Source organism: Mauremys mutica, chromosome 8 (genome assembly GCF_020497125.1).
Source record: "Mauremys mutica isolate MM-2020 ecotype Southern chromosome 8, ASM2049712v1, whole genome shotgun sequence".
Lineage (NCBI taxonomy): Eukaryota > Metazoa > Chordata > Testudines > Geoemydidae > Mauremys > Mauremys mutica.
In genome coordinates this window covers 44,478,457-44,501,022 of record NC_059079.1, presented here as the reverse complement: position 1 = coordinate 44,501,022, position 22,566 = coordinate 44,478,457, and the positions used below count along the sequence as shown (strand labels likewise).

Genomic DNA, 22,566 nt, shown 5'->3' with positions numbered 1-22,566 from the left:
GCAGTACTTAGGTTGTCAGAATACCATTAAACTTACATACTGTAAAAATATTGCTCTTGGGAAGTTAGGGTGGAATAACAGTCTAAAAGTTTAAATAAACCATTCCTTTCCCTTCTACTTATTCTTCTGGCTATGTTATTGAATTTGGTGTTTATAAAACTTCCCCCCACCCCCAACCCTCCCATTCCTAGGAAAGAGACCATCCCTTCTTGATTGTCCTTAGTTGTGAGTAAATATGAACATCCTGAGAGGATGGATGGTTTTCTCACAGTACTCTGTCATTTTGAGATGCTCTTTTCTACCCCAACCCACCTTTCTTTAAACTCTTGATCAATTCACAGTTGTGATGATTCTGCACTCAGGATAATGCTGGGATATAATTTGTGTAGTTTGAGCTGATACCCTCCTTTTCCAGAAAGTGAGGATGTCTCTTTTTAAACACTTGCAGGGCCAGATCCTCCTTGTGATACAATATATGGCCCATATGTGTCTGCATATCTGAGAAAAGATTTTGTTCTGAGCCTCCACTGATCTAGAATGTAGTTATCAATACTGTTCCCAAAGTTAGATTTCCATCCTAGACAAAACTATAAATTGCCAGCAGGTATGGGCTGATTGTGATGATATGGTACCAATATCTCTAATTTTGAGAATTAGAATTTTCACCCTTGGAAATCCTAGAAATATCTTACTCTGTTACTGAAAAAGTGTGATGATAGCTTGGTGAGTCCTCAGCCCTTACAAAATACTTAGTACATTATGATGAGAACAACAAAACAAAAAAGCACACCTTTGGGAATAATTAAACAAAAATATTAATTAAATTGCCTTTTCTATAGAAGTGAAACATCTTGCCTTTTCAATATAAAGGCAAATCTTGGTTATCCAAACTTGTGATATCTGCTCCGCTGCCAAAATTCATATAGAGAATTTATCTCAACCTCTAGTTCTGAAAGGCCAAAGTAAATGAGATTTTTTTTTTAATGATTTAGACTCAATAAAACGGGATGAGGTTGTAATCTTTTATTTTTTTAAAAACTAATGTTGCCATTTGTTAGTTAATGTACTGATTTAAGTATTCTTCTAATTCATAAGATATTTAGCTTAAAATAAATTCGATATTTACTAGATTCAGCTCATTCCTATTCAGTACATATTGCTTACCAAGAATAACTACTTGGCCATTCCCAACAAAATTCAGATAAAAATGAGTGAATGTCTTTGTCTCCAGTTGTCAAAGTCTGAATTTATTAATTTACTTTTATTAAAAAAAAATTGCAGCAGAGTTGGGAATAAAGTAAAAATAAGTTGATAAACCAAAAATTTCCACTGAATTTATTTTTTGCAACTTTGTTTTTGGTTAATACCTATCAATCAATACTGAGGTTTAAAATATTTTTAAAAAGAAGAAATAATTTACTGAAGATTTAAAGTTTTAGAGAATTCTTTCAAATCTCTTTTCAGAGAGTTCAGTTTGAAGGTTTTTTTTGGTTGCTTCAAACAAAAAACAAAAACCACTTTAGAAGTGTTTTACAGTTTTTTTTTCCAATTACAGAAAAATTAGTGATAATTCAAAATAAAACATCTTCATTAAAATAGTAACATTTTTAGAGCCAATGTATGTTTATACATGTATATTTGTATGTGTGTTTTCAACTGCTATATATGCATCTTCACATTAAAAAGATTGTATTTTATTGTTATGCATGACTTATATTTATTATCATGCATGATTTATATATATAATATAAGAATAATTTTCCACGCTAAATATTACAATATTTACAATAGTATAGATTTCAGTATAGCAATATTTTTAATTTAAAATACTTCTGCGTTTATTGCAGTGGGTACGCCTTATTACATGTCTCCAGAGAGAATACATGAAAATGGATACAACTTCAAATCTGACATCTGGTCTCTAGGCTGTCTGCTATATGAGGTAACATTGATAAATCCAGTAAGCTTAATACATTGATGTGCTTTTGCTTTATTAGATGTATCAGTTTCTGTTCTAGGATTCTGTATATTTTGCTTCTTAACGAGATAGCCATTTTAGTGAGAAGCTGCTTTTAAGCCAAATATAAGTATAGATAGCTAAATATAAAAATAATGCCATGTGAGCTTTTACAGTAATTTTAAAATATGTTATGATTGACCTGTTCAAGACTTGCCTTTTAGTGAACTTTCTAAAAAGACACAGATAGTAATTTGTTGAAGACTTTAGCCTTAGTTTGGTAAGGATCATAGTCTTGAATGTCTAATGAAAAGCATTTTTTCCCCTAAATTTCTCTAAATGTTTTAACTAGCTTTAACAAAATACAACTATGAAAACAGTGCATATATGCATTCAGCATATGTAATAGAACTGATTGAGGGTATGTGGTTAATTAAAATAAAAACAATTGAAGTATATTTTTAAACTCAAGTTTCATTTGTTTGCAGTTACCGGAAATCTGACTAACAATAAAGAAATGAGAATACAATGCACACATATGCATCACTTGGTTTAATTTTTATGAGCATAGCTTTTGAAGCAGCAGCTAAAAAAGATTGGCTTATCTTCAGTTTTCTTTGCTTGCAATTACTGAACTTCGATACATTTATTAAGCCCTAAATTATAGACATAATTTAGGTTATGTATACATACCTATATATAACATTAGGCAATGAAAAATTAAAGACGTATGGTAAACTTCTTCAAAATGAATGAGTTTTGCCTTAAGAAAGGCATGCAAGATTGGCCCCTAAATTAACTACATCCTCATAGTTTGTAGGGTATCTTTTTACAGATCTACAGAATATAAACTTGTGTTAAATAACGTTTTGAACAAGTACTTTTCCCACTATATAACACAATGATATCTATTTGCAGTCCAAACTCACCGCCTTCTTGGAGCTCAGCTTTATTGATAAAGAAATGAACAATAAAAGAACAAAGTTCAGCTAAATACTTCTTTCTAGGCATAGTTGAATCTAGGGTTTCTCCCTTTGGATTCCTTTACCCACACCTAAATGCGCTCTCTATATATCCAGGTGAGGTAATAAGCCACTTGCTCCATTGAGGGTGCGTCTGCACTTCAATTAAAAACCCGTGGCTGGCCCATGGCAGCTGACTCGGGTTTGCAGGGCTTGGTCTGCGGGGCTGTTTATTTACAGAGTTGATGTTCAGGCTTGAGCTGGAGCCTGGGCTTTATGACCCTGCAAGGTGGGAGGGTCCCAGAATTCAGGTTCCTGCTACCTCAGCCAGAACATCTACACTGCAATTAAGCAGCCCCTCTTGAGTCAGGTGGCATGAGCCACCTGCGGATGTCTAACTGTAGTGTAGACATACTCTGAGTCAGCAGAACTCACGTAACATTTTACAGCAAGATCAGCACCTGCTAATAAAGTGGGTTGTTTCAGGCAGCTCTAACATCCTATACCACATAAGGGTGAATTGACTTCAGTTTTTTTATATTAAGTATCTTACACACACACTCTTATTAAAACAGTGCCATAAATGTGAATATCTGTATATATGCAAATTATATTACTGCCCCAAAGAACTTGCAATTCTGCACACGGTTGTTACTGTCAGTCATGGGGACTGGTCACAGTAGTCAGTACTACATCTGGTAGCAAATGTTTGCAGGATTGGCCCTAATTTGGGACTTGATTGTGCATGGGGATCCCCTAGAACTGATATCTGTGCTCTTGCGGTGTTCCATCCTTGAAATGGATGGGACACAAGAACAAATAGAAACATTAATCTCATTTCAGGATGAGGGCCTTGAGGAGAATGTCTTGATTTTGATGTCATTAATTGCAGGTTTGTTATTTTTAAACTTGGGACTATGTTAATATGGGAACAATAAATGAAACATTCAGTAAGCAGTTAGTGCATAAAATATTTTGTGTGTTTTTACAGTTAATTTATAATCCAAAAAATATATATAATATTATCAGATAGGAAGAAGCATGACTTGCAGTTCACAAGAATTATTTTCTGAGCTTGTCATTTGGGTATTGTGTACAGTATATTAAATACAGTGTGTGAATTTGGAGTATTTCTTTTTTATTTGGGCTACTTTGAAGTAATTACTTTGAAGTAATTTTAGAAGAACTTAATAGAATAGACAGCAGGACATGTCTTACAGAAATAGAATCTGTATTGCCATCTTTTATGACCAAATAAATACCTACTTGAATATTTTTCCTCAGATGATTTTTAGAATTTCCATCTGGCAATAAATTATTATCAGTGGTTTGAAAAGTTTTACCTGGATGGTACTTAAATATGACATTTAGAGAACAGAACAGTTGTTATATTTCCTATATTCAAATGTATTATATAATTGCACTATATCAAAAATCTTCAAAATATATTTCTAATAGTTAGGCATTTGAGGCTTTATTTACTTTATTGTTAATTCTGCAACATAATAGACACTGCTATTTTGCTGGTCCTTTGCGTGTATCATTGAAATATTAGGCATTATAAACTCATGTTAGAACATGTAAATAATTCTTATTCTTGTTCCTTGTTTTTTCAGGTGTGTGTGTGTGTGGGGAGGGTGGGGGGGCGAAAGATCTTGAGATGCTTTCAAGTTATGGACTAATACAGGGGTAGGCAACCTATGGCACGCGTGCCGAAGGCCGCAAGCGAGCTGATTTTCAGTTGCATTCACACTGCCCGGGCCTGGCCACTGGTCCAGGGGGCTCTGCATTTTAATTTAATTTTAAATGAAGCTTCTTAAACATTTTTAAAAATGTATTTACTTTACATACAACAATAGTTTGGTTATATATTATAGACTTATAGAAAGAGACCTTCTAAAAACGTTAAAATGTATTACTGGCACGCGAAACCTTAAATTAGAGTGAATAAATGAAGACTCAGCACACCACTTCTGAAAGGTTGCCGACCCCTGGACTAATAATTGGCTTTCTCAAATTTGAGTTATCAGTGCAGCTTTCCCTCTAAGTAGATTTCCCCAAATCAAATCCATTCAGTTGTTGATTCTACAAGATAAAACAGGAGACTCAGAGAGACCTAAAAAGAGTTTAATAGAGTTGCATGCTATCTTTTCAGTTCTGTAGTTTTCCTTCTTTTATAAGGGATGCTGACCCACTTTGAGGCTTGTTGCACGCGCTAATTAAATCACTGATCAAAATAAAGCCATACAGTATTAAAGGTAACTAAATCTCGTTCCCTCTGTTTCTGATAGATGTTTTGTGTATCATTTGCATTTTAAAGTGTTTATGTATTAATTTCATGGTTAATGCTAATACAGGTTTTTGTAATTTCTCCAGTTTAGTTAGGGGAAAATTCTGGCTTGTTCATGACCTCTCAATAAAGGTCTAATTGACATTCTATTAAACCTCTTCTCAGTTATGTTTTAATTTGATTTAATATTTAAATTATAGGAAATTAGTTAGATTCTAGTTAATATCGCATTATATTATTTTGTATCCTACCTTACTAAAAGGTTTACTGTTTAATAATAAATATTAACAGTGCATAGCTACTAAGGTTTTTGAAAGCATGTTTTAGACTCTGAAAATTAGACTTTCAAATATTCCTGAAACCTCAAAAACACTACCACTGCAGTTTTAATTGATATGCAACAAAGTAGACTTTACTAATTAAAATCAAGATGCTGTGCTTTTGCTACATGGACCTTTACATGGAAAAGTAGGTTTTACACATTTCCTTTTATTGTTCAGTGCAGCAATTGCATCCTTACAGGGTTGTAGGTTGGTGGCTTACAGTTCAAAAAAAAAGAGAGCTGCCACCAGCCCCGAAGACAGACAGTGGGCTTTCGTCCCTCAGCCACCCCCAGAATACTAATCAGGAAAGTCAGACCCTGGAGGTCAGGGAGCAAGTCAATCATTCCAGCGATCGTCTCAGTGTGGAGGATCAAATTAGCCTGAAAAATTCAGCTGCTGGGAGGAGAGGGCGAGCAGCTGTCAGGGGCAGCAGCGAGATGCACTAATGAACCAGATGAATAGTGCAAAAGCTTGAAAATAAAAACAGGACAGTTGACATTTTTCATCTGTCAAAGCAGGAGATGCATGAAAATATAGTATTCCTGTTTTAACTCCTTAGGGGACATTTGGATTTTTTTTAACACTGCAGCATTCAAACAAAAGTACTTTTTAATGAACACCTAGTGTACAAAAATGAGTATCTGTGCATTTATTTAGAATTTCTGCACGTGTATGGATTCTGTGGTTGATTTTTGTTCTTTAGGCCTGCATTTTTAACATTATTTTAAAGATAAAATATGCTGTCATGTAAATCCAGGAATTACCATTATAAGAGTAGTACATTTCTAGAATTATTTTTCTTGGGTGAAGTCTTACATTTGTCTTGGAATTGTTAAAAACCAGTATCTTTATTTCAAGTTAATATGAAATTAATATACAAAACTAGATTGGGTTTTATACAAATATAATGAAAGTATATCAAATTATTTTTTTCTAATTTTTCTTTTCATATTTGTTCCCCATATCAGTTATCAACAGTGCTTAGGCCATGAAAGAGTTAAAGTTATATCTGGAGGACCATAAGACAGATGAGAGCCATTTTCAGCTTGTCCTGTCCCTGCTGAAGCTCACTGAGTAGCACAGCATGGACTAGCGTGTTTCACACACACTCTGCATGTCTGGGGAATGTACACATTGTCCTTCCAAAATCAAACTTATTAGCACATGTAGAAAAGGGTGACTGGCTTTGGGGCAGCATTGCGCTCAGAGCAGCATTCGTGCTGCTACGGTTCAAAGATTTAGAAGGTTTTGAACAGAATGCAAAGATTTTAAATGAATTTTTAAGTTAGTAATCCCGCTAACCACAGTATTTGTCTGCACTTTAAATGTCAAGTTATAATACCATCTTAAAATAAACGTTAGGTTCACTGATGTCATTTTTAAGTTGCTCATTTCTTTAACAGAGGTTCTCCCCAAAAAGTGCTTATGTTTGTTGGTTGCACATGAAAATTGCACGGATGCCCGCAGATTGAGGATTTTAAAAATCTTTGAGCTACTGCTACAGGATATATCTGTAATATATTGCAAGCTGCCTTTTGAATAGAATATGGCATTCCGCATAGAATCTAGACTACATGTTTTTCAAGATTCCTGTCTTTTTTTCAGTGTGTTGTGTATGAAATAGCATTCAACAGCATTTTCTTAATTTTTAAACTGTAATAAGGTATCTAAGTGGTGTTCCGAAGCTACTACTGCTATCCAGTATTTAATTGTTGCTTTAGACCATATATTTTTTCCAATTAAATAGGATGTGTAATTGTTTGTTTTCAATGGATCTTGTGAAAGAAATGTCATTGTTTTATTTTGTCTTTTGCATTGAGGACATGGGAGACCTTATATCTTAACAGCATAAACTGTGGCTAATAACTCAATTTTACTTACACTAGATTATGAAGTATAAACCAATTATTACAGTATATGTACTATTATGATCAGTATTGCACCATAAATCTGTCCGTTAAGTAAGCACACCGGGTTATATTAACAGTTTTAGAACTGTTGCATTAGTGCTATAAGCAGAGCAGTCAATCAGAAGTTGGTATGAAATCTTACCATTAAAATAGATTTTTCAGCGAAATGTTCCTTTTAAAAAAAAATCTATGTACAATTTAACTATGTAATTTTTTTTATACAGATGGCTGCACTGCAGAGTCCCTTTTATGGTGACAAAATGAACTTGTACTCTCTGTGCAAGAAGATAGAACAGTGCGACTATCCACCTCTTCCTTCAGATCACTATTCAGAAGAAGTAAGTAATTTTCCTTTCCATGAGCCAGATCCTCATCTTATGCAAATTGGCATAATTCTAGTGAAATCAATGGAGATATGCCAGTTTATCCCATCTAAGGATCTGTCCCGTGTGTTTACTTGCCTAAATGTTGACGTCTATGATGACATTTCTGGTATCCTTTTTAAAAATGATTGGGTTTAATGGTTCAAGGAGCACGTTATTTCCTCCTTAATTTCTTTGACCTGTTAACAAAGGGTTACTCATTCTCTATATTATGTGATGAATTAAAAAAAAAATTATTCACAAATATGATTGACACAGTTGACTTTTCCAGAATACACGATACATGCTCCGTGTCGTAATGGGATTGAACCTTATATCTATATTGTGTGTTTCTAAAAGCACAGTTATAGAAAATGGCTCTCATCTGTCTTATGTGGCACAATAAATTGGTGAACTAGCCTTTCTTTAGAGATTTAGATAACAATAAATGTGGATTAAGTTGCTAGTAAAAATGATCCCATTTATCCCTATTACAAACTTTACAACACAATTTGGCACAGATGACACTCTTCAAAAGAGAGTGGCCAATGCCTGTAATAACAGGGGATTTTCAAGTTAGGATTGGAGAAGGATACCAAGAATATGCCTCCACAATGGCTGGCTCAAGCCAATGCTAATAGTTTTTCACTAGTATCAGTGAACTAGGTTTGGTTTTGTTTTGTTTTTTTAAAAGGCAGTAAAATAAAAGGAAAGCAAAAGGAGAGGGCAAAATAAATGCAAATATTTTTTCTAAACCATCATGACCTCACATGAGAAAAATATAAATGTGCATATGTTAACGTACTGAAATTCCAGTATTGAAATACTTTCCCACTTTGAAACAAATGGAGCAAAGTGATAAAAGCTGCAAACCAGAGAAGCGGTATTAGCAACTAATTCTAATTTAATTCAGTCTCCATGAATTAAAATTGTGTTGAAAATGCATATAAACACTACATCTGAAATATTTTTAATAAACATAAAGCTTTGTGCTACTTTGCTTAAGGAATGGAAGTTATAAGTCTGCACCATGAATCTATTGTTTTCAAAGACAGGGACTATTAATAAAAGATTGCTGTCCGATTTCTCTTTGTTTTGTCATATTTATGGGGACAATTTTTTTCCCTCTGTGAATAAAATTGGACTTAAAAAAGATAATTATAATGCCTTTACGAAGGATGTAATGGTGATCTATCCTTTATGTAGTTTATGCAGTATGTCTCTGGCTTTCCAATTAATAGTTTTTACATTGGCCATTTTTAATTATTATTTTTTGTAGGATACAAATATGGCAGTTCATATAACCAACTTCAGAACGGGAGGTCTAGAAATACTGTAGGGTGTGAACAGTAATGCAAAATGATAGCAAAAATGTCAGGGGCCGTTCTTTGTTGTGTCATTCATGCTGTCTTCCTTTTTCCATGAAGCGCATGAATATTTCACATATCGGCATCCTCATCCTCTATTCTTCTTGACTAATTTTCAGACTGTCTGAATTTGCATTTCACATGGTAGCTGATTAGGAGATGCCGAGTGCAGCAGTGAAGCCTCAGCAGGCGGTTACCATGGTGACCTTCAGCAGGATTTTAATGATGATACCACTAGTGGTTCGTTGAAGTCGGCCTGCCTGCAGGGCTACTTCACTGCAGCTAAGTGTGAAGTTGGATATGCGGATTCTCAGCCAAGGGGCAAATATCAAAGTCTGGCCCAGATAGAAGGTCTTAGAGTGGGAAAGGGAAATAGATTCCACCTTTTACTTACTCTGTACAGTTTCCAGTTTTGAAAAGCAATACAAAGCAAAACATGTTATATTTTCCTCATTACAAAATAGATGTGCTCACGCACACAGGATAAATCAGTTGTTTTTAAAATCATTTGGAGTACTAGTGTTTTGTGACAAACTAAAAGAGCAAGAGCTACAATACCCTTTATAAATATAGGAAGTAATTACTTAACAAAAGGAGTGAAATATATATAAAGTATTAAGAGACTGTAATAATGTTACTTTGATCTATTGTGACATAAAGAATCTTGCCTAGTATAAAAACCTTTGAAAAATTGCTATGTTAGTAAATGACTTTTTTTTCTAAAAAATGTAGCTTTTATTGTGAATGAAAATACTGTGCAGACTTGGAACTACTGAAGAAGAAACAAACAGACTAAGTGTTATCTGTCAGATTATGGTGATGTCCTTTTCTTCTGCACTAGAAAATTTAGACCTCAGTCCTTTAGCCAGGTTAGAACTGTACTCAGTTGAGCAGTAAAGTTTAGAGGTTACTGAACTCCTGAAACCCATTTGAATGCCTGATGTTCTGTAAAGATGAATTTGATAAAAGAATAAATTCACTATGTCCCTGTCTGTGCATACTCTCAAACAGGAGTATAAACACTGAAGTTACAAAATGAAAGAAATGTTAAAATACATTTCCTGTATGCTAATTTTAATTAGTTCTGAGATAAAACTGGCATTTAAAATTGAACTAATTTATTATAGGGCTGATTGTTATTTTAATGATCAGCATCTGTATTATGAGATCATAGCTTCTTAGGAAGTTATCCAAAGATACACATGTTGGTAGATTTTCGCTTTTGTATATTTGTCCACATTTCTCATAGCTGTAAAGTGCTGCCCAATAAAATTGCAGTTAGGGTGACCAGACGTCCTGATTTTTTTGGGACTGTCCTGATATTTCTTTGTTTGTCCCGCGTCCCGACCGATGTTCAGTCGGGATGTGAATTGTCCCAATATTTTGCCCTCTGGCACATAGGCGGAGGGGGCTTGTGCCCCCCCTCCTAACCCTGCCCTGACTCCGCCCCCTCCCTCCCCCATTGGATCTGTCCCCAAATCCCCGACGTGGCCCCGCCTCTTTCCCAAGCACTCCGTATTCCTCCTCCTTACCCCTCCCTCCCAGGCTTGCGCTAATCAGCTGTATGGTGGAGCAAGCGCTGGAGGGAGAGGGTAGAAGCAGGAGGCGGCAGCCAGCTCAGGTGAGGTGGAGGCGCAGCGGAGGCGAGCTGGTGCGGGGGGGCGGGACGTGGAGCTGCCGGTGAGAGCTCAGCGCCCCCCCCCCCATTTTTCCTATGCTCCGGCAGCTCTTTTGTTTTTGTTTTTTCCTCCACCACCGGCTCTTGGGTGTGGGTTTTGTGTTTTTTTTCGCTCCCCCGGCACTCCCTGCCCACGTCCCGATATTTCATGTCTCTCATCTGGTCACCCTAACTGCAATAGAAGTTGTGACATATTTCCCCAGCAGTGAATCACAAACGAAGATTTTCATGTGACTAGTAACTTTGGGTATCACAATTTTTGGGTCTCCAACTATTGGAATACCTTAAAAAAGTGTGATTTTTCTGACAGTGGGGTCCATTGTGAAAATGAGGCTCCTTCATGGTGACTCCAGTTGGACAACCAGAATCACTAACCATTGTTAAAATCATGGCCACAGCATCTAGCACAAAGCATTGCTTTGTGTGTTGGGGAGTGGAGAAGAACTTTATATCCTGATTTAGGTCCCTTTGTGATTTCTCAAGAGTACATGGCCAGCAATCCTAACTGATAGGGATTCCATACACTCCTCAGTGATGCCCAAGCAGTATTTAAGCTGAAAAAAAGCCAGCAGATCCAGAGTTGCAGTATTCTCTGCTAGTTTTCCTGCCTGCACTGAGAGTAGTCAGCAAGAATTTCTACTGCTCTGAACAGGAATAATTTTTTCCAATTTAAAACTGGAGTCTTTACCAAAATTTCAGGTTTTCAGTGCAAAGTTCTTCCCTGTCATAGGTTTAAGTCTTTTTTTTCTGACTTCAGGGACATTTATTCATTTGGTGGCTGACAAACCTGTTAAAGCTTAAGAAATATGTGCTACTGCTCCCTGTCAGGCTAAGCTCCAGGCTAAAGGCAGTCACTGTGCTAAGTCCACAGAGGAAGTTAAGCAGCATAATCAGCCAAAGAAGGATGCAGTGAGGAGATGCAACAGGAGGTCCCTCCAGCTCAGTCACAGCTTTCAGCATAGAGCCTGATGGCCATCCAGTGCCTGACAGGACAACATTGCTATCCCTGCAGTATAGCCTGCTGACATTAAAATCCTAGGCTTTATTCCCAGGGTTTGTCAATCTCTGCTGTTCTTCCGTAGTTTTATGAGAACCAGAGGGCCTGACAGAGGCTTCCTTTAATTATTGAAATAGATACTCCTGGCAGTGGGAAAAGGAGCCAGAATCCTACATCAGGCAATTTAGCAACAACTGTCTCCTTTCCTTTCACAAAAGATCGGCATAACACTTCTTATGTTCCCGTGTTTACAAAATGTTTCATTGTCATCGCACTTTTCCTGTGCAGGATGAGAATGAATTGGTTATTCAAGGATGACACTGAGCAAGAATTCCAAGAATCAGTGTGTGCCACCATCATGATGTTGGGCACTTATCATGAACCCTGGTGACTCCACAGTCCCAGTTTGTTCTTTAAAGTACTGATGAACCCTATTAGACACAGCTCAACTCTGAGCTTTTCTGGCCCAGGACAGGTTCTTGCACATTCTTGATGTGTCAGAAAAGATTTGTCAGATCCAGCAATTATAAGCAAGGATCAAGCTGTAGATACAGACTCTTGACCCAAAGAAGTGTTTTTGTGGTATCCATAATATGGGTTCATATAAGGCAGTCTCAGTGAGCCCACAGTTTATCATTGATCTCAAGGCACCTGGACTCATGGACTATATTGAAAGGACAGATAACTCTTACATATACTGACTTGCTGGTGGACAAGGGCTCCGAACCACATTCCTCCGAACCATACTGCAGTAGCCACAAGTGTATTCTGGTTAGGATGTGGGGAATACATACAAAGGAGTTTTGCATAAAAGGGACATGCTCTCTTTGGGAAGCCTCCTTACAAACATTTTCTAGAAATGAGGCAATTCTTTTATACACTGAAAAGTTCCTGAGATATGAAATTGCAAAAGGTAGACAATCAGGACACCACATTTCACATATATTTGAAAATACTTACAAACAATTGTGGCTATAAAGGATGGTTAGGGCTAAAAACATTGCTGATTAGTGGTGTCATTTTGACTATTGGTCCTCCTTAGGAGTGAATCTCCATGTCCACTTCTGAAGCTGTGTACTATCACATAATGTGTGGTGTGTTAACAGTAGTAATTTCACTGGAAGATGTCATTGTAACTGTACCAAGATTCTGGGGCTGAAATACGCACTTTCAGGTAGATAGAAATTCAGCTTGCTTAAGAAATTAATAAAAATATCACATAGTCAAGCAGGGGTTATGAATCTGTGGGGGCAAACTTTACCATCCTTTTGTCAGCTTCTGAGATAAACACCTCCATGCATAGTCAGCAGCATGAAAGAAGGATAGAGTGACCTTCCTGAGCAAGGCTCCCTACCCTTTTCATATTTAAATCTCCCTTGAAGACAAACTTCTGTTATGTTGCCTATAGTGAGTCTACTTGACATGTATTAAATGAAAACGAATAAAAGAACATGTTTTTCATTCCCCTGTTCATAGCTATTTATGCCCCAAACCTTCAAGGACTTAAGCATGACTTTATGCACTCTGAGAAGTCCTATTAACATCTCACAGGGTGAATTAAGCATATTTGTAAATTTTTGCAGGATCAGGGCCATATTTTGTAAGAGATTACATTTAATATCTTTATATTTTTCTTACAAATGGGGTTTACTTACAGGGTTCTTTTTGCAGGGCTGGGGCCTCAATTCCTCTGCAGTTCTCTTCCTGTTGGTCTTGTATGCTGGCTGAGCTGCTCTGCATTTGGCCTGGTTAATTTGCTGATCTACCTGCCTGGTGGCTCATGCTATGTTCCTCCTATTTATTCCATGTGGGATTTTAGACTCTTTTCTTGTATCTTTTGCATTGAAGAAAGGCAACTTTTTATGATTTAAAAACACTTATATTTTATTAACTTCAGTATTCTCTCCACCCCCACTCCTCCCCAAATGATGTAGCCCAATTGTTCTCTTTTGTTAACGGAACAGAGCTCTGAATATTGGCTGCGAGAAGTGGTACAATTTCTTTTAAATTCCCATGATTAGTATAGTCAAAGTGTCTGTGTATTTAAAAGAGTCTATTACCAAATTTACTGCAATTAATTTTGGTTAAAAAAAATCCTCTCTAATCTTTAAATGGACCACTACATTTTCAACACTAACTTAAATGTGTCTCCTCAAAATATTTTGCATTTAACAAAATATTGAAATTCGCCTTGTCAAAGTGAAATAATCTTTCTGGATACTGTAGAGGTGTCATCAAATGAAAAAAAAAATTACCGTACATAGATGTGACATTAAGTTTGAAAATTTAAGTGTCCAGAACTCAGAAAATGTAAACATTAAGTGCAATATTGTTAAGTTAGTGCTTGAATTTTCTGACTCCTGTGCGTTTAGTTCATATAATTTAACATCCTTTTGGGGTTTTTTAAAGAGATTTGTGGCCAATGCATTTATTGTGCCACTGCTATATGAAAGCATATTTGAATATGCAGTTTATCATGCCTTTGAATAATCATGAGGGTGAAGGAGCCACTGTTCTTGGTGCCCGGCAGAGGTTCCAGAAGGCTGTATTGGGTGCAGTAATCACAGCTATAGTTTTACAGCAATTGTCCCTGCATATTTTGTATACAAGTACTTTTGATGGTACGGATGCCTTGGAGGATTTGACAAAATGTCAGGGAGGATCAAAAATTTGTGATTGTGGTAAGGAGATTCAGGAGGGTTTGACACAGTGATTTAGGAGAAAAGTGTTGGAGGAATTTTGTATCTGGTAAGGGCTGGTATTCTAATAAGCAGTCTCTAGGGAAGCAGGTTCCATAGTGCAGACTGCCTTGGAGAATATGCAAAATTTGAAATAGATGACAAATTTGCTCCATCTGAAAGGTCACTAGACTGACTGGATACCTTCTAATGTCACTGAAAGGAACTGGGGAGGGAAGAAGAATCCTAACCATTTTCCACCTTCCAAAGAGCAACAGGGAGTACCTAGACGTTCCAGTAGCCTTTCTCCTGTATCCCAGGCCATCTGTTTCTAAATTTGTGGACTCTGAGGGGCTCAGTGGACTCTGGAGCTTGTCATAATAGAGATGTGTGTGCTTCCAGATAGAGGCATGCTTGTGTATGTTTCTGTCTGCAAGCTGTGCACTTAATTCAATAAGAAAAAAATAGAGCCTAATCTAAAGGCCTTTGAAGTGTTCATTTCATGACAAACTTTCCCTATAGATCTAATCAATACTGTGACTCAGTTTCAGCATTTTAGAATATAAGGCCTCACAAGTCACACTATTGAATTCAGATAAATAGTTCAAAATAAGACTACATGTATGTATAAAGTTACTCATGTATGCACAGGATAGGGAGCCAAATCTGGTATTCAGTCAGAGGAAGTACAATGAAATGTCATAAAAGTGAAATGATTATCTGGGGTATATAGTAAATCTGAATGCAGTCCTACCACAATTCCACAGTTTCAGCTACATTTACTTCATGTAAGAACTTGAGAAAGCACTACTAACACTTGTCATCTGGTATTATTTATTGGCTTTCTTATATATTATTGTTTTCCTTTTCTAGCTGCGACAATTAGTTAACATATGCATCAACCCGGATCCAGAGAGGCGACCAGACATAGCCTATGTCTATGATGTAGCGAAACGTATGCATGCACACACTGCAAGCAGCTAAATAGACAAAAGATCATGAAGAAAAGAACCTGAAATTTTCAAGTATTTTTGTGCAAATCCTCCCACTCCTTTTTCATCTGTGTTACATAAATGTAGTTATTCAGAACAGACTGATGTGCTTTGAATTGTGAACCAGTTTACATACAAGCTTCCTGAGCTATTTTTTACCAATTGCAGTTTAAAAATATACGTTTAAATGGTAAATAAAAAACAGATTTAAAATGTAAAGTATACTATGGAAAATAGTGGTTCCTGACAGCTTTAAAAATAGTGATTTCAAATGTATTTTCAAATGTATTTTGTTAATAACAAAATTGCAATCAGTTGGGAATTCAATTCTAAAACATCATAGCACTGCAGTTTTGCACGATATGGATATTAGGCTTATTACCTAGAAACAAAATGTTTGAATCTTTCTCACTTTTTATAACTTATGGAAGTTATGAATCAACACAATTAATGAGTTTATTTTAATTTTTGTTCTACAAGGGAAATAATTGTAAGAGATTTTTTTTTGTATTTTATAATGAGTTGTATGTAGTTTGCAGTCCATCTTCTCAAGATAAGTGAAGATGGAAACCATCTGATTAGCTGTTTTGCTGAAATGGCAACTGTTAAATGTGAAAAAAAAAAATTTTGGCAAAATTGTCAGACACTCAAAAATCTCTGTAACTTGTCCCTTTTCTTTGTGGTATTGTGACTTAAATTAACCCAGAAAATTGGCTTTAAGGGTTTGGTTTGGCTAGGTTAAACCCCATACTTGCAATTTGATTGGTATGGCTTGACCTGCATACCTGTGCAGCACTTCGTTGACTTCAGTGGGTCTGTGCACAGTCAGATCCTAAAACCCTTGCAGCTTCCTGTTGTGGTAAATGGGGTTCAGGCACATGACTGTCTGAACAGGCCTGTTTGAAGGATGGGGGCCTTAAGTTACAATTCCCTAGGAATTTCTGTTTGGTGGTGGTGTTTCTAGATTTTGTTTTTAAATCCTTTGGATGACCTTATACTACTATATTTTTAATTCCTTCTAAAAATACTTTTTTAATCCAGTGCCTATTGCCCAAAATACAACTGTTCTCTGTAATACAAACACGTTTCATAAAATACCTGGTTTTGTTATCTACCCTATCTTTTATTTTATGGCCCTAAAAACATCGTTTATATGCTGTAAAAGTTATTTAGCTTTTGTATTTAAAGAAAAAAAATCAGTGCTGCTTTATTTGTGTAGTCAGCATATTTGTTGATTATACTTTAAAATGTTATTTCACCAATATTTTATCTGAGTTGGAAAGTATGTTCAAAATATTTTGGTTACACTTATATTGGTCACTGTGTATGCATGAATGATTTATTTTATTTGGAAGTGAAAGTAAGTACACACCAATACATTGTACCTATAAATACTGATGAAAATTGAGGTCTAATTTCTCAGAATTTCAAGACCATATTTTTAAACAAACACATAAAGCTGTCAAAGTGGTTAATTGCTGCAAGGTTGACAATGAGAATTTTATTGATACCAGCTTTATTGTTGAGATGTAGTTAGTTTAAATCTTTTTTGATACAAAAAGTCAGGAAAAAGTAAAAATTCAATACTTACATGTAAATATTGGATCTGTATACATTAAGTTCACTATGCATTCAACATTTATAATGGTTGTTTTTCCACATTTACTTTATTAAACAAGTTTGCATAGATAGTAAAATGAACACTGTGCAGCAGTAGTTCTGTTTCTTTGATAGTAACCTTCCTTTGATTTGACATAATTCATAAACAATAAGAACCTAGCTATGGATTTATAGACAAGTTTCAACACATAGAAAAGTTTTTAAATGTTAAGAAATGACATCCTATTGAAAACTATTTGTTTTAAAAAATGCAGTATTTTTTATACATCTGGGACAGATCCTCAGCTGCTTGAAAGTGGTGTAGCTGCATTGATTTAAATCAGCTGAGAATCTGTGCTGTGATTTAATGACAAAGGTGCTTTGTTGTAGGATGAATCCTTAGTTTTTCGTCTAGCTGTTCTGTGTGTATTGAATGTAATCTTTGGGGGCTTCATTGAGACTACTACAATGAGTAAAAATAGTCATCTGTAAATGTTGTCAGGATTGGCCCCCGTCTTGCCTATCTCTGTCTGGCAACCTTTACATTGAGCTTCTATTGAATATATCAATTAATTTACTAGTTCTTGGTGACTGTTGTGTTCCATAAGATTTGAAATTAAATAAAATAGTTTGTACTAAAACAGGGAACAGAGTAGTATTTGCTTGACCACCAGCAATAACTGTTAGTATGCAAAATTATTCAAGTCATTCTTTTAATCTGTTCTGTTTCTGATAAACAACATTTACAAGGATTGAAAAAATTGTACACAGTGAAGTTATTTCTATAAGATAGTCTATTTATTTTAACCTCTACTTAGGTCAAATATGCACATCACTTTTCCTGAAGAAACTAATATTTTAGGCAAAAATTATTTCTGGAAGGCTGCATGGTAAGAAAATTACGGGAATAGTTGAGTTAGAAAATACACCTAAAAATGCTAAGGCTTTTTTTTTTTTTTAAATTGATGATTTAACCTTATGTAAAATAAGTAATTCTTATTTTAAAAGAATTAAAATAATGGTATAGAGATGATCCAGTTAAATCTTAGGTGTTGCAAACAGTTTCCCAATGAAGATGAAAATGCTGGGCAGCCTAGTGTAATATATTAAAGTTTACAAAGGGTAAATGAAGTTTACTCCTGTTTAAGGGTCAGGTTCTACAACTTACTCACACTAAATAGTACTTAATGTAAATACATAGAACTACCATGTAAGTAAAGACTGTAAAATCTATCCCTTAATAAAGTGCCTGACAGCATATAAGAATTATAAATATAGTAATAATTATTACAACCATTTCTTGAATGCCTTACCATTTTAAATAGCTTCTATTACAAAACACCATTCTAGTTGCCACATACTGTAGGTATTGTTAACATTTACCATATTTATTTTACCAGTTGCATTAAATGCTTTCCTTTTAAATGAGTATTACATTATAACCAAAAATGTGTAATTATTCTCTGCCTTATATTTCAATAGTACTGTAATATTATTGTCTTCCTTTGTGAAATACGGTATTTTGTTGTGTTTTGAACACCCTTGCTGAAAGTCTGCTCTTGGTCTTAAACTACTTTGCTGTACAATATTCTAATATAAATAAAACGTACAAAAATTAAATATAATGTAAAAATCATAGCACTTCCATGATAGTTTCTGGAGCCTTTCCTGTTACAGATAGGTAACAGCTAGTAATATACATATCTTGTGAATAATCTATTGCTACCAGTAATTGATTATAGATGAGAGTTATTGAATGGTGCAAGAGAAAGTTTTAAAATCTTTATAACATATATCAAAAGTGCAGAAAATATTACAGCAGGCATGTTCATGATTGCATAAATGTAATGCTTTTAGGTAATACTTTTAAAAGAGTATTTTTAAATTAAAATGAGGGTATATCTGAAAATCTTAAAAATAAGTATATGTATCATAAAAAAGCATGAAAGCCCCAATCCTGCAAGCTACTGTATGTGGGTGGACCCTTCTGCCTTCATGGAGTTCCACTGATTTCAGTGGGCTGCTTGTGCACACAGGTTGAGTAAATAGTAACTGCTGTACAGTGTATGCAAATGACTTCTGTTTATTCAACATACCAATTAGACCTTTATCTTTCACTGTTCTGTATTGCAAATTACTGTGCTTTATTTCTTTTCTGTACAGTTCAAATAAGATTAGTAGTCTGATCATTTGAGTGTTTCTTTTTAATGGATAGGAATTTTACAAAATATGGCAGATGTATAAAAAAAATTAAGTGTCTGAGAAGGCTTGTGTTTCATTAATGTACTAAAGCCCTAAAAGGTAAAAGTCTTGGTAGCTGCTTGAAAGTGGGGGAGGTCGTGGTACTGCCTGTGCCCAGTGTGGTTTTCTGCAGCAATCCCCCATCCCCCAATCTCTACTTTAGTTGCTGCAAAGTATTGTTGAATTAGGGTCACGGCAAAAAAAAGAAAAAAGGCGAGGGTGCTGAGTGGAGAGTGCTGTGATTTACAGAGCTGGGTTAGCGGGCTCTGCAAGTGGATTCAGAAAGGCTCATAATTTACTAGTTGAACTTGAGTGTATCTGTCAGAAAACCATCCAATTTTGATTTAAAAATTGCCAGTGATGGAGTATTTACCAGGATCCTTGGTAAATTGTTCAAATGGTTAATTACTGTCTCCGTTAAAACTTTACACCTTATGTCTAGTCTGAATTTGTCTAGTTTCAACTTCCATCCATTGGATTTGGTTAAACCTTCGTCTGGTAGATTAAAGAGCCCTCTATTATCAATTTCTGTTCCCCACATAGGTCCTTATACACTTTGATTAAATGACCCCTTAATGTTCTCTGTGATAAATTAAATAGATGGAACTCCTTTAGAGTGAGGGGACTGTAAGTTCTTGAAATGTGGGGAATGGTGCTAGTTTGGGAGATAGGTTCTGGGTGGTGGATTTTAGATCACTGATCTCTCCATTACTTGTAACTCTCTCGTATAACAATCAGTATCCTAGGCCAATCCAACCACTTCTAATCCCTATATCTAATCAGTGAGGAAGTTTCATATTCCTAAACTCCAATCTTTGTGGGTTTGTCAATGAGCCCAAATATGTGGCTGCCCAAACCTTGCTTCCAGAATCACCCTGCAAAGCTGAGATCCTGTATTCAAAAAACAAAACAAAACAAAAAAAAATGGGTCGGGGGAGAACAGGGGGACATAAAGGCACACTAGCTATTCAGAATGGTTTACTTTTTATTTATTATAGATTTTGAACATGCAATAAGTATGGATCTCCCAAGCCTCAATCTGGGCCCTTCCCTGAACCATGTCCTACTTCCCTTTGGCCTGTTCCCTTACTTTTATGCTCATCACTGAGGTACTACTGCAAATATTATTCTACTCCCCCGCATTCCCCTTGCTTTCATATCTCCTGCTTCCTCCTGAAGTCTGGCACAATCTCCAGAAATATCACTGTGATCATTATCTACCACTCTTTCCATCTCCTTGGTCTCAATGAGACATGGCTTTCTGCTGACGACTTTGCTTCTCCTCTCACCCTTTTCCAAACAGAGACATGGGTGGCCCCAGACTCCATCTTTCATCCTGTTGTCTCTTCCAACCCCTGCTTGTTTTGAAGTCCACTACATCTAGTTCTTCTCTCCCATATCCCTCCAAGTGGCCAATATCTGTTGCATCCCTAGCTAATCCTGGTTTCTCCATGACTTTGCTAAACTCTCTTCTTTCCTGACTCCTCAATCTCTACTCTCATCCTGAGAAATTTCTGTTTTCATACTGATAACCAGTCTGACTCCATTCTCTATTACTTCCTTTGTCTAACCACTTCCTTTGATTTTTAGCTTTGGACAGACTTTCTCACTGTCTTAATCACTCCTGTGACCTTGTCTTTATTAAATTCTGTTCTCTTTATGATCTCATTTCTGAATTCCTTCTCTCTGATCACCACCTGCTCTCTTTCAGCATCTCCTCTACTATGTCACTCACCCCTTTTGTGATCACCGGTCTATTAACCTTTCTGACATCTCTACTACTCTCAGCCACCTCCTTCGCTCCTTGACCTCTCTCCTGTTGACTTAGTGGTCTATTTTCATCTGTAACTTCTCTTCTACATGTGGCTACTTGAGTGCTTTCTTGCACCACTCTGCCTGTCCATATGCTCCCCAGATGTTCTCTCCCCCACATTCACTACCTCCATTCCTGGTTCTGCACTTCTGAGCACCCATGGAAAACATATTAGGACTTTACCAACTTTGTTCACTGCAAGTTCATTCATTCTTCACTTAGCTGTGCCATATTTTTTTCTTGACACCTTTATTTCTCCTCCTGTAGAGACTTATACCGCCAATGCTCTCCCATTCTTTTCTATATTCAGTTTCTTCCTTAAATCTTCCACGTTTCCCCTGCAACAAATACCCTCTAATCCTTCTCTGTCCAAAATCTAGTCACCCTCTTCACAAATAAATGACATTACCTGGCAAACTGTCTACTCTGCTTTTCCCTTGAATTCTTTCACCTACTTCTTCACTCCAGTTTTTGAGTCTAAGGCTATGTCTACACTATCGCGTTAAGTCACCCTAACTTACGCTATTCCAGCTACATGAATAATGTAGCTGGACTCGACATAGCTTAGGTCAACTTACTGCGGTGTCTATGCCACGCTGGGTTAATGGGAGACTCTCTCCCATCGACTTACCTTACTCCTCTCATTCCTGGTGGAGTACCGGAGAGGGCTCAGCCGTCGATTTAGCAGGTCTTCACTAGACCTGCTAAATTGACCCCCTGAGCGTCGATCAGAGCAGCGTTGATCCCACGGTAGTATAGACATGGCCTGAGGTAGCTCTTCTACTAACCTATCAATCTGTTCTGTTTACCTCGTATCTTCACTTATGTAATTGTCATTTGTCCCCCCGACCCTTGATTTATCTTTTCCTTACCTTTTGCCCTCTCTCATACGATTCATTTTCCTTCACATACAAACATTTCCCTTATTATGGGGATTTCCCTCCGTAATTCCACTTGATTCTCTCTCTTCTCTTCCACTCCTCTTTGGCCTTGTCTACACTACAAGACTATTTCGAATCAACTTAGTTCGAATTTGTGGATTCGACCTTATGAAGTCGAATTTGTGTATCCATACTAAATACACTAATTCGAATTTCTGAGTCCACATTCACGGGGCCAGCGTCGACTTTGGAAGCGGTGCACTGTGGGAAGCTATCCCACAGTTCCCGCAGTCCCCGCTGCCCATTGGAATGCTGGGTAGAGCTCGCAATGCCTGCTGGGGGAAAAATATGTCGAGGGTGGTTTTGGGTAACTGTCATCATTCAACCGTCACTCACAAACGCCCTCCCTCCCTGAAAGCGCCAGCGGGAAATCTGTTCGCGCACTTTTCTGGTCGGTTACAGCGCGGACGCCACAGCACTGCGAGCATGGAGCCCGCTGCGATCATCGCTGCACTT

At 36.5% G+C, this 22,566-nt stretch overlaps 1 protein-coding gene across 14 annotated transcripts in view; it reads left to right on the top strand.

Moving 5' to 3' along the window:
- NEK7 (NIMA related kinase 7) overlaps positions 1 to 19,301 on the top strand; it is a 152,007-nt gene extending 132,706 nt beyond the window's left edge. For all 14 annotated transcript variants that reach the window (XM_045027751.1, XM_045027741.1, XM_045027750.1 and 11 more), the window contains 3 exons: positions 1,848 to 1,942; positions 7,667 to 7,780; positions 15,398 to 19,301. In XM_045027751.1, coding sequence (XP_044883686.1) covers positions 1,848 to 1,942; positions 7,667 to 7,780; positions 15,398 to 15,508 — 320 coding nt within the window. In that variant the 3' untranslated portion in view covers positions 15,509 to 19,301. The remainder of the gene's footprint in view (positions 1 to 1,847; positions 1,943 to 7,666; positions 7,781 to 15,397) is intronic.
- Positions 19,302 to 22,566: the final 3,265 nt, after the last annotated feature.